General features: G+C 37.0%; 1 protein-coding gene across 1 annotated transcript in view; it reads right to left on the reverse strand.

The window, feature by feature from the left end:
* Positions 1–1,890, reverse strand: part of LOC129769893 (F-box only protein 42) — a 27,378-nt gene extending 25,488 nt beyond the window's left edge. Inside the window, exons 1-2 of the mRNA XM_055772413.1 lie at positions 1,606–1,890; positions 1,156–1,543 (exon numbers count right to left, since the gene is read on the reverse strand). Of these exons, the coding sequence (XP_055628388.1) occupies positions 1,156–1,543; positions 1,606–1,726 (509 nt within the window). The 5' untranslated portion in view covers positions 1,727–1,890. The remainder of the gene's footprint in view (positions 1–1,155; positions 1,544–1,605) is intronic.
* Positions 1,891–12,685: the final 10,795 nt, after the last annotated feature.

The raw sequence follows: 12,685 nt of genomic DNA on the forward strand, positions 1-12,685 counted from the left end.
CAAGTGGAATAAACCTGCTTTCAAAATCAAAATTATGAATGAAAATTTACTTAACGTATCGAATATTTATTTTATGTGATGAAATAAGAGGTTTTTCCGATATCGCAGAAACATATTGAACGAAAACTGTCTAATGATGATTTTATATTATAATAGTAATTATTTGTGGAACAAACAGGAAATGCATCGACAAATGGTTAAGTGAGTATCAGAACTACATGTGTTAGGTAATTAAACAATATGAAGTAAAAATTTTCATTCAAACTTTTATACTTTTACACTGCACTTGGCCCTTCTGATCTGATAGAGAATAATTTACCTCCCAAGCACTAATATCGCCACCAGACGTCGACACTGTACATTTGTCGTCGCAAATATAAACAAATAAAACTATATAACGCACACCAACAAACCACCGTATTCGTGAAACTGAAAACGTTTTTTTATTACAGAGTCAGTTTGGCACTGACTCAGTTTTAAAAACGAATTCGCTATAAGGGACTTCCAAACAAATGAAACACAAGCTTTCTGCATAACTCCAGAACTAATCAAGTAAATAGAGCCAAATTGGGCATGTGAGGGTTTTTGGGTACGAGAAATGCCCGAAAATATGGTGGTTTGACACCCTCCCTCTCCTGGAAGAGGAAAAGCCGTCCCAGAACAATATTACACATTTTTCCAACCAAACATGACGAGAAAATTCTGACGCGGGAAAACATCATGGGTATAAGACGGTCTGTGAAACCGTGCGCAAGGTGCGCGTTATGATTTTGTGCGCTTGATGTTCGAACCGAAAAACATATAATTTTGGAAATCTTCTGAGATCGTGGTGCAACAGTTTTGAAATGCAATGAATGATATATTTCAAAACGAAAATTAACCAGGCAAACCAAGCCTCGATTCCTTATCCTCGTTAATTTGGGACTTCGCCTCCATTGTATTGATCTTAGAATAAATTTCGAAAAACGAAAACGAAAAAAATTATTTATAATAGAAATTAGGCTTTTTCTGTGAGGAATTTATACCCATGATGTTTTCCCGCGCCACAATATATCTAGCTTACTTGTGAGATTTATGATTACTTTTTTTCTGAGCAGTTGTTTTCTGGAGCGATTTTCTCCGGTCACGAAATCCCCACCCAATCCGCTCACGTACCTGTTATCGGCCAAATTATAAATATGAAGCTCATCGAAAAGCGTACACATCTGAAACGGGGTGTACGAATGTCTCCATCCCCCGAACAGCACCAGTAACTCTTTATGACATACAAGTGATGCTCCTGCCTTCGGCGACGGATATGTACCCATCGAGATTGGCCGGATCCATTCCCTTCGACTCAAATCAAAGCGCCACAGATCGTTGAACGTTGTATCGTACGACGAAGCACCCCCAAAAACATACATCGAATTCCGATGCAGCGAGCTTGCGTGTGCGAATCGAGCCGCAATAATCGGCGTTTGTCCGCCCAACAAATCCTGTCTCCAGCAAAGGTTGAAGTCCATAAGCCCCTTCTGAAGGCTTGCTTTTTTGCGTATTCGAACGTCTGCGAAAAAACAACAACATCCAGTTTTATCAACTGCTATCATAATCCTATATGCAACTCACTGTTGATAAGAGGGATCCATCGCTTACAAACAAGGGCACACTGTTCCAGATCCAGATACGGTGGGAGCAAACTGAATATGAACTCAAGAATTTCGTTCGGTAGATCGTTCACTGTGGCCATTCTGTTAGAAGTCGACCGACTTTGAGGGCCGCTTTGTATTAACTATGGATGGAATCGGGTTTTCTTCGCGATAAAATTGTCCGAGTGAAAATCGAAATTGGAATCCTTTTTTTCGTAAACAGCCTTTTCTTTCTTATTTGTTCCGCTGACAGAATGATGCAAAGCAGCTGATAGGGGTACCCGAGCAAAAATGTTTTGTTTGACCAGAACAAGGGATGCCCATTTTTATTCCTTTGGTTTATTTTATTTAGGCTCGTTTAGTGCATCTGCTGTAACAGAGACGAATTTATTCGTGTACATTTTTGTCTTATACTTAGGGGCTGTCCACATACCACGTGGACAGAAAAAGCATGATTTTAGACACCCCCCTTCCCTTCCGTGGATAAGCGTGGACATTTCTTATACCCCTCCCCCTGTTGTCCACGTGGACATTCCTCCTTACATCTTTTCGATCATAGATGCACCGTTTTTTCCTGAATATTTCAGCATCCTTCATGCAACTTAAGAATTCCATCCTCTCAGAACTTATGCTATGCAGTAAGTTGAAGTTCTTACAAGAATCTTAACAGTTAATAATCTGAAGATGCAATATCTGGTGTGTAAGGCGGGTGGAGTTTTAGAGGTGCCCTAGAAGCGTTCTGGATCGTTGATTTTCATACGTTTAGCTGCTAGCAGTACTTGGTGGAATTCATCGAAACTAGTTGCTTGGTAGAAGCTCATGATACAGATTTTCTTCCAGTCCTACTAGACCCAGCCATAACTTTCTTCAAGCGAAAACCTGCTTCGGGGTTCCATTCATTTGCTAAGATTTTTTTTCATTGTTGTAAATGATTTGCCCTTTACTATTCGCTACAAATATGTATTTTCGTCGCGTTTATGAAACGAATCGCAGATTGAGATAAGTCCCTTCAAGTGTTTTTCGGTAAAATAAACCCTTATTCCTGAATCCGGTCGGATTGGAAATTAGTACAATGTTGCGTTCTTTACGACCCAGCAAACATTAAATCGTATAATTTTGCACGTGCCAAGTCTTACAAGTCCCGCTTACTCTTCGGTTCACAGAATTATCCTACAGATTTCTCATCCGTTGCAAGATCATGAATCCATTGGTGATTGATAACTTCGAAAATCTACTCCAACTGACTCCTCAGTCAAGTTTTATGTCTTCATACCATGAGTACCTTACCCACGACGTGCACCCTTCACCAGGCATCTCCAACCAAGTTTGCTTCCCTTACTTCTGCAATTCCTCTGTCATTTTTGATCTGTCCATGCGACAAACAATCCATGGAATCCCAGATCACCTACGCTCCGATTCTATTCCGCCGATATTCTCGGCAGAATATGGGAAAGTTGGATCTGATAAAATGTTCTTTACTGACGATTCATTCATAAACGGGTCCACTGGCTTCGGCATCTTCAATGAAAATTCCAGTGCCTCTTTCAAACTCAAAGATCCTTGTTCCGTGAATGTCGCTGAACTGGGTGCGATATATTACGCATTAGGGATCATTGAAACATTGCCCATCGACCACTATTTTATTTTTTCAGACAGTCTCTGCTCAATAGAGGCAATCCGCTTAATGAAAGTTGATAAACGATCATCTTATTTCCTAACAAGAATAAGACAACTATTGAGTGTTTTGGTTGAAAAATTATTCAAGATTACCTTAGCATGGGTTCCCTCTCATTGCTCGATTCCGGGGAATGAGAAAGCGGACTCGCTAGCTAAGGTGGGCGCTTTAGAAGACACACTTTTTGAAAGGCAAATTGCTTATAATGAATTTTTCCACATTCCTCGTCAGTATACGCTCGTAAGTTGGCAGCGCATGTGGAGTGGTGATGAGTTCGGTCGTTGGTTACACACGATTATCCCTAAGGTCTCGACGAGGGCATGGTTCAAGGGATTGAATGTAGGTCGTGATTTCATTCGCGTGATATCTCGGCTTATGTCCAATCACTACAACCTAAACGCGCATCTCTATCGCATTGGGCTCGCAGCAAACAATCTTTGTGATTGTGGCGATGGCTACCACGACATTGAGCATGTTGTCTGGTCGTGTATCCGGTTCCATACTGCTCGCTCTCAGCTATCTAGAGCACTGAGAGCACAAGGCAGACAATCGGAGATCCCCGTCCGGGATATCTTAGGTAGCCGTGATCCTGATCTTCTGCTTCATCTATACCTGTTCCTCAGAAACGCCGATGTCAACGTTTAATGATGTTTCCTTCGTTGTGCCCCCGTTTCATATCCCTCCTATCCGATGAAAAAATTTTACTTAGTCGCGGCAATACATACACACACTCTTTACAGATGCACGGGCCGAAGGTTGTGCAGTCCACTGATCATTCAACAAGAGCCAAAGGTTGTACCGCTCATGACAACTCTACACGAGCTGATGATTGCGCCGGCTAGTGACCATTCTATCCTGGATTCCTCGAGGCGAGGAAGACGCACCACGCTAGATATGGGGTACAGACTAGGGGGGCGTTGCTGATTAATGGTCAGCTGCATCCCAATAGGAAGTATCCCGTGTCGGGCACACGTACAGAGCATCGAAGACTGCAACATACCAATTATGAGAACACTTGTAATACTAACCTCGAGCCAACCGCGAGTAATCGGTTACATATTACTAACATAGTTGTAAGATAAAAATTGTCAAAATATTGGACTCCCGGCCCCGTCAGGCTAACGCCACATGTGCCTTAATAAAATATATATTTTGGGAAAAAAAAAGTCTTACAAGAAATCCGAATAAATCATAATCGCATATAATATCAATCAAAGTATGTATCGTGTATATTTGAAATCGCATAAAATGTAAAAACTCGATTTTATATACCATTATCAAATTAAGTCGCAATTCGGTATAATAAACATCAGTTTTATGATGTACATTGTCGTAAAATATATTTAATCCGCATCATATGCGTATATTACGCTGATGTAGTTTGTGTGTCGTATAAGCGTATAATTTAAATCGATTCAGTACTGTAGTAAATCGTGTTGCATGCTGAAGAAAATCATGAAACAGTAAATCATATTAGATCCTAATAAAGAACATATTACATCATATTGAAATGTCAATGATGCACTCGAAAGTTTTAACCGCTGTTGAATTAAGTTTCAGATAGTCGCGCGAGATAGCTGGTAGATGATAATCCAGACGACCGGAGTTCGAACCCACATCGGAGCAGTTTTCACCAAACATTAATCTGTGACATTTTAAACATTCATATTCCACTCCCAACACAAGTCAATCAAACAATTATTATTTCTACGAACATAAATACTCATATATAAAAATGGCGATTCGTGAGGTTGTAATAAACATTTCACGAAAATATTTTGCGCCATTTGTTTTTTTCTATGTCTGCAATAAATCGTATATAAGTATGGCAAAAGTCGTATTTGGTGCTTTGACAATTCATGAATATATTCATATTAGATCGCAATTCAATTCCAACATAACTCCAACACTTTTGCATGCATATGCCAGTTAGGCGCATTATATGCCAACCAAATTTTAGGGCATATGATGATATATATACGCTTGTTATGCGATTTAATGTTTGCTGGGGAGGGTATTCTAGTCTAGAAATTTGAAAAAAAATCATTTTTTTTCTTCATATTTCTCTAATTCAGACATTTAAGAATATACCATAGAAGAGACTTTTTGAAAATCTCATTATTTACCAAGTTATAGCCATTTTAGTGTTGCGATATATTATCTAGTGCGGCCATGACAATTAACTTCAAACGCGTTTTTCTCGAAACATGTTTTTCAAAATGGCTTACACGATATCTCGAGTTCTACTTATCCGATCTATGTTTATATGAATACAATCTGTATGTATCTTTCTATCGCATGAACCTATAAAAAATCATAATTTCGTTACTTTACTATTTTAAAAAAACAAGAAACTTAAAAAAAAGTTTTAAACAGCATTTTTTCTCTTCAAATTTCCGCCATTTTGTCAAAAAACACGTTTTTGACTTGTCCGAGGTTCATACGATAGTGGCATCTTTACTGATTCAGGATCTGTTCAAATTTCCGCCATTTTATCAAAAAACATGTTTTTGACTAGTCCGAGGTTCATACGATAGTGGCATCTTTACTGATTCAGAATCTGTTCGATTTGTTTGTTTCGGAAAACCAGAAGTGCTGGAATGTTGTACGCCATGGCACAACTTATTTTTTCGTTCAATTTTTGTTTTATTGATATAACAAATAGTGATATAATGGATGGTAAAAATATTCTTTGTTTTACTTTTTCGGAGCTCGAACAAACGTCCGAAATTCGTGTCTCTATCCCCCTTAATCTGATCGAGTCAAATCCTATCGGATGGTACAAATATTGCAACCTTGAAATGCAGAATGTAAAAGTTTATTTCGTTCAGATTGCGATGTGTGAAATCCGATCGGGTTCCGTAATATGGGTTAATATGTAGTCCATGCATTGTTGCATGTTTGCATGTTTCATGCATGTTTTTCGTGATGTTTCGTTTCTGTAATTTCGGTGATTTTCGACATCTGTAGTGAATCTACTAATTCATGTGCATGAAAGATTAATCTTTTCTTTTAATTATTCAGCAGTAGCAGCATGAACTTTCCAGACAACTCAAAAGAAGCGTATTACAAAAATTACCAGACATCAATGAAGAACAACATAATTGCAAGAAAAAGATCTCCAGAGATACGGCCCGTACACTCATGGAAGAATTTGTTTTTCGTTTCAATGTTCAGAAATCCTTGGGAGTTCTCGAAAACAAACCAAACAGTTTTGTCATCAAGAGCAAAAGCTGAATTCAATCCGCACTTAAGTCGTGATTTTTAATAATACAAAAAATCCAACATTCTTTGTGTTATTGGGTGTCTTTATCCTGGCGGATTTAATGGCCCTCTATTACCAATTGGAATAAATTGGATCCTAGTACATGTGCGTTACCTTCAGAATATACATTTCAGGAAAGAGGTTCAGTCCAGGCCCCGGCCAAGAGGATATGATCCGCGAGTCAAGATGTGTCACAAATTTAGCTGTCATTGCCAAACTATCAAACGTCTCGGTGAGCTCAAGGCAGATCTACGTAACAAGGTGCGCCCATTCGCTAATCATATTTAACTCGAAACAATCGTCAAATCAAATCGTCAGTTTTGCAATTCTAAAATTTGAATGGAGATTCTTAAGTTTCTCGATTACTTGAAACACGACGCTCTCTTAACCATTTGGCTATATATTTCACAACACACAACATTTACAAAACCTCGCCATTATAATATAAAATCATAATCAAACACAATTCCAGTTCAATTTTACGTAATACTGTACTGCATAGAATACATATTCGAAATTGAAAGGTAAATTTTCAATCATTATTTTATTTTAGAAGTGTGTTAATGTCATCCTGCAAATTAATGGCTGTAGAGTGAATTTCACATTTTGACCCACCTGGTAGTATGTTAAGCGCCTTGATTTACACCAGCTTGAGAGTTTGGCAGTTCTCGCGAATGACAGTGGTTGTTTAGGAGTAGCCAAGATGTGTGGAATAAAGGTGTGACCGTGTCGTCAATAAGTGCGCGAGGGGAAACGGTATAAATATTCAGAGGACTGTGGAAAGGGATTTTACTGCAAATAGAGATGTCTAAATTTTTCGTTTATTCAATTGTCGATTAATCGTGGGGTCATTTTTAAATATTCGATTCATTCGAATAATTGTTTTTCAGTATTCGATTAACCGAGCGAATATTTATTTCTTGTAATCAAAAGAACAGACATATTTGTAATAAAAAAGTATGATGTCATAATTTTAAAAGTTACATTAAATATAATTTTGAAATAAACATGGTGCAGAATAATTGTTTTTGAATGAAATGGTATTTTAGTATATTAATAAATTTACCATTTCATTATTGTTTGAGGACGATTGAAAAAAAAAGTAAACAATGAGAATGATGCACAATGTTATTATTGTACCAACATAAAATTGTTTCTGTTCAAAATTACCTGTTCTTTGAATGTTGAATGAAATAGCTGATTTGTTTGAATATTTCTGCTTGATCCTTATAGCTACTAGTTCAAAAGAGGTACATTTATAGAATCATTGACCACTAGTATGGTATATTTTCCTCGGCACTCTGAATTTGAATACTACTATTTTAGAAAGGGAGCTGAAACCACTTTCTTTAAGTCCGCATTTTACCCTGAATTCTTCTTCCCAGTCTCCTCCACCACCAGGGAATCATTTTTATGGTTCAACCGTAAATGATTTAGCATATCCGAAGAATTTCGACGAAACACCATGACGGTTAACACTCCTATACTCGCGCATAGGTCTGAGAGACCAAGAAATCAATAATTCGTTCTTTTCTCAGAAAACAGTTACAGCTTCGGTTTTTTTTTTCTATAATATATGAGCTGAACAATATCGACGATAAAACAAGTCGCAGGAAGTTCCTAGAAATCCTTTTATATCATCTTTTTATGCCCCATCAAAAACAGGCATTAAGTTTTTGTTTACCAAGAACACAGAAACAAAGAATATTAAATATAGGAAAACTTGAAATTCCAGAAACCTTACAATCGAATAATTAACCGACGTCTCTAACTGCAAAACACGGAAAAATACCTCCATCACCGACCGACACCGAAAGTCGAATTATTTTCTTGAGCTGAAACATATAAGATAGAGTTTATTACAAACCTAACTTTAATCGTAAAAAACTTACCTTTCAACTTTCCAATGCTCTTAAAGGGTGTGTCACATCAAATTGCATCACGGAAAAAACGCTGTAGAAATTCGCTCAGTAGACCGATCCTTTTGAAAATTTTAGACAGTAAAATAAAAACTATTAAACAACTTTTGGCATTTTCTTTTTAATCATACTTCGAGCCCAAGCCCGTATGCTCGCACCTTCCTCTTTACCCCGTCCATAAGGTTCTGTACAACGTCAGGTTGTAGTTTTTTTTGAACAGAAATCCATTTTCTCTTGAAGTCCGCCTCCGATTTGACAACTTTTGGGTTCTTCCGGAGGGCCTGCTTCATAATCGCCCAATATTTCTCTATTGGGCGAAGCTCCGGCGCGTTGGGCGGGTTCATTTCCTTTGGCACGAAGGTGACCCCGTTGGCTTCGTACCACTCCAACACGTCCTTTCATATCCCTCCTATCCGATGAAAAAATTTTACTTAGTCGCGGCAATACATACACACACTCTTTACAGATGCACGGGCCGAAGGTTGTGCAGTCCACTGATCATTCAACAAGAGCCAAAGGTTGTACCGCTCATGACAACTCTACACGAGCTGATGATTGCGCCGGCTAGTGACCATTCTATCCTGGATTCCTCGAGGCGAGGAAGACGCACCACGCTAGATATGGGGTACAGACTAGGGGGGCGTTGCTGATTAATGGTCAGCTGCATCCCAATAGGAAGTATCCCGTGTCGGGCACACGTACAGAGCATCGAAGACTGCAACATACCAATTATGAGAACACTTGTAATACTAACCTCGAGCCAACCGCGAGTAATCGGTTACATATTACTAACATAGTTGTAAGATAAAAATTGTCAAAATATTGGACTCCCGGCCCCGTCAGGCTAACGCCACATGTGCCTTAATAAAATATATATTTTGGGAAAAAAAAAGTCTTACAAGAAATCCGAATAAATCATAATCGCATATAATATCAATCAAAGTATGTATCGTGTATATTTGAAATCGCATAAAATGTAAAAACTCGATTTTATATACCATTATCAAATTAAGTCGCAATTCGGTATAATAAACATCAGTTTTATGATGTACATTGTCGTAAAATATATTTAATCCGCATCATATGCGTATATTACGCTGATGTAGTTTGTGTGTCGTATAAGCGTATAATTTAAATCGATTCAGTACTGTAGTAAATCGTGTTGCATGCTGAAGAAAATCATGAAACAGTAAATCATATTAGATCCTAATAAAGAACATATTACATCATATTGAAATGTCAATGATGCACTCGAAAGTTTTAACCGCTGTTGAATTAAGTTTCAGATAGCCGCGCGAGATAGCTGGTAGATGATAATCCAGACGACCGGAGTTCGAACCCACATCGGAGCAGTTTTCACCAAACATTAATCTGTGACATTTTAAACATTCATATTCCACTCCCAACACAAGTCAATCAAACAATTATTATTTCTACGAACATAAATACTCATATATAAAAATGGCGATTCGTGAGGTTGTAATAAACATTTCACGAAAATATTTTGCGCCATTTGTTTTTTTCTATGTCTGCAATAAATCGTATATAAGTATGGCAAAAGTCGTATTTGGTGCTTTGACAATTCATGAATATATTCATATTAGATCGCAATTCAATTCCAACATAACTCCAACACTTTTGCATGCATATGCCAGTTAGGCGCATTATATGCCAACCAAATTTTAGGGCATATGATGATATATATACGCTTGTTATGCGATTTAATGTTTGCTGGGGAGGGTATTCTAGTCTAGAAATTTGAAAAAAAATCATTTTTTTTCTTCATATTTCTCTAATTCAGACATTTAAGAATATACCATAGAAGAGACTTTTTGAAAATCTCATTATTTACCAAGTTATAGCCATTTTAGTGTTGCGATAAATTATCTAGTGCGGCCATGACAATTAACTTCAAACGCGTTTTTCTCGAAACATGTTTTTCAAAATGGCTTACACGATATCTCGAGTTCTACTTATCCGATCTATGTTTATATGAATACAATCTGTATGTATCTTTCTATCGCATGAACCTATAAAAAATCATAATTTCGTTACTTTACTATTTTAAAAAAACAAGAAACTTAAAAAAAAGTTTTAAACAGCATTTTTTCTCTTCAAATTTCCGCCATTTTGTCAAAAAACACGTTTTTGACTTGTCCGAGGTTCATACGATAGTGGCATCTTTACTGATTCAGGATCTGTTCAAATTTCCGCCATTTTATCAAAAAACATGTTTTTGACTAGTCCGAGGTTCATACGATAGTGGCATCTTTACTGATTCAGAATCTGTTCGATTTGTTTGTTTCGGAAAACCAGAAGTGCTGGAATGTTGTACGCCATGGCACAACTTATTTTTTTGTTCAATTTTTGTTTTATTGATATAACAAATAGTGATATAATGGATGGTAAAAATATTCTTTGTTTTACTTTTTCGGAGCTCGAACAAACGTCCGAAATTCGTGTCTCTATCCCCCTTAATCTGATCGAGTCAAATCCTATCGGATGGTACAAATATTGCAACCTTGAAATGCAGAATGTAAAAGTTTATTTCGTTCAGATTGCGATGTGTGAAATCCGATCGGGTTCCGTAATATGGGTTAATATGTAGTCCATGCATTGTTGCATGTTTGCATGTTTCATGCATGTTTTTCGTGATGTTTCGTTTCTGTAATTTCGGTGATTTTCGACATCTGTAGTGAATCTACTAATTCATGTGCATGAAAGATTAATCTTTTCTTTTAATTATTCAGCAGTAGCAGCATGAACTTTCCAGACAACTCAAAAGAAGCGTATTACAAAAATTACCAGACATCAATGAAGAACAACATCATTGCAAGAAAAAGATCTCCAGAGATACGGCCCGTACACTCATGGAAGAATTTGTTTTTCGTTTCAATGTTCAGAAATCCTTGGGAGTTCTCGAAAACAAACCAAACAGTTTTGTCATCAAGAGCAAAAGCTGAATTCAATCCGCACTTAAGTCGTGATTTTTAATACTACAAAAAATCCAACATTCTTTGTGTTATTGGGTGTCTTTATCCTGGCGGATTTAATGGCCCTCTATTACCAATTGGAATAAATTGGATCCTAGTACATGTGCGTTACCTTCAGAATATACATTTCAGGAAAGAGGTTCAGTCCAGGCCCCGGCCAAGAGGATATGATCCGCGAGTCAAGATGTGTCACAAATTTAGCTGTCATTGCCAAACTATCAAACGTCTCGGTGAGCTCAAGGCAGATCTACGTAACAAGGTGCGCCCATTCGCTAATCATATTTAACTCGAAACAATCGTCAAATCAAATCGTCAGTTTTGCAATTCTAAAATTTGAATGGAGATTCTTAAGTTTCTCGATTACTTGAAACACGACGCTCTCTTAACCATTTGGCTATATATTTCACAACACACAACATTTACAAAAACTCGCCATTATAATATAAAATCATAATCAAACACAATTCCAGTTCAATTTTACGTAATACTGTACTGCATAGAATACATATTCGAAATTGAAAGGTAAATTTTCATTCATTATTTTTTATTTTAGAAGTGTGTTAATGTCATCCTGCAAATTAATGGCTGTAGAGTGAATTTCACATTTTGACCCACCTGGTAGTATGTTAAGCGCCTTGATTTACACCAGCTTGAGAGTTTGGCAGTTCTCGCGAATGACAGTGGTTGTTTAGGAGTAGCCAAGATGTGTGGAATAAAGGTGTGACCGTGTCGTCAATAAGTGCGCGAGGGGAAACGGTATAAATATTCAGAGGACTGTGGAAAGGGATTTTACTGCAAATAGAGATGTCTAAATTTTTCGTTTATTCAATTGTCGATTAATCGTGGGGTCATTTTTAAATATTCGATTCATTCGAATAATTGTTTTTCAGTATTCGATTAACCGAGCGAATATTTATTTCTTGTAATCAAAAAGAACAGACATATTTGTAATAAAAAAGTATGATGTCATAATTTTAAAAGTTACATTAAATATAATTTTGAAATAAACATGATGCAGAATAATTGTTTTTGAATGAAATGGTATTTTAGTATATTAATAAATTTACCATTTCATTATTGTTTGAGGACGATTGAAAAAAAAAGTAAACAATGAGAATGATGCACAATGTTATTATTGTACCAACATAAAATTGTTTCTGTTCAAAATTACCTGTTCTTTGAATGTTGAATGAAATAGCTGATTTGTT

Source organism: Toxorhynchites rutilus, chromosome 2 (genome assembly GCF_029784135.1).
Source record: "Toxorhynchites rutilus septentrionalis strain SRP chromosome 2, ASM2978413v1, whole genome shotgun sequence".
Classification (NCBI taxonomy): Eukaryota; Metazoa; Arthropoda; class Insecta; order Diptera; family Culicidae; genus Toxorhynchites; species Toxorhynchites rutilus.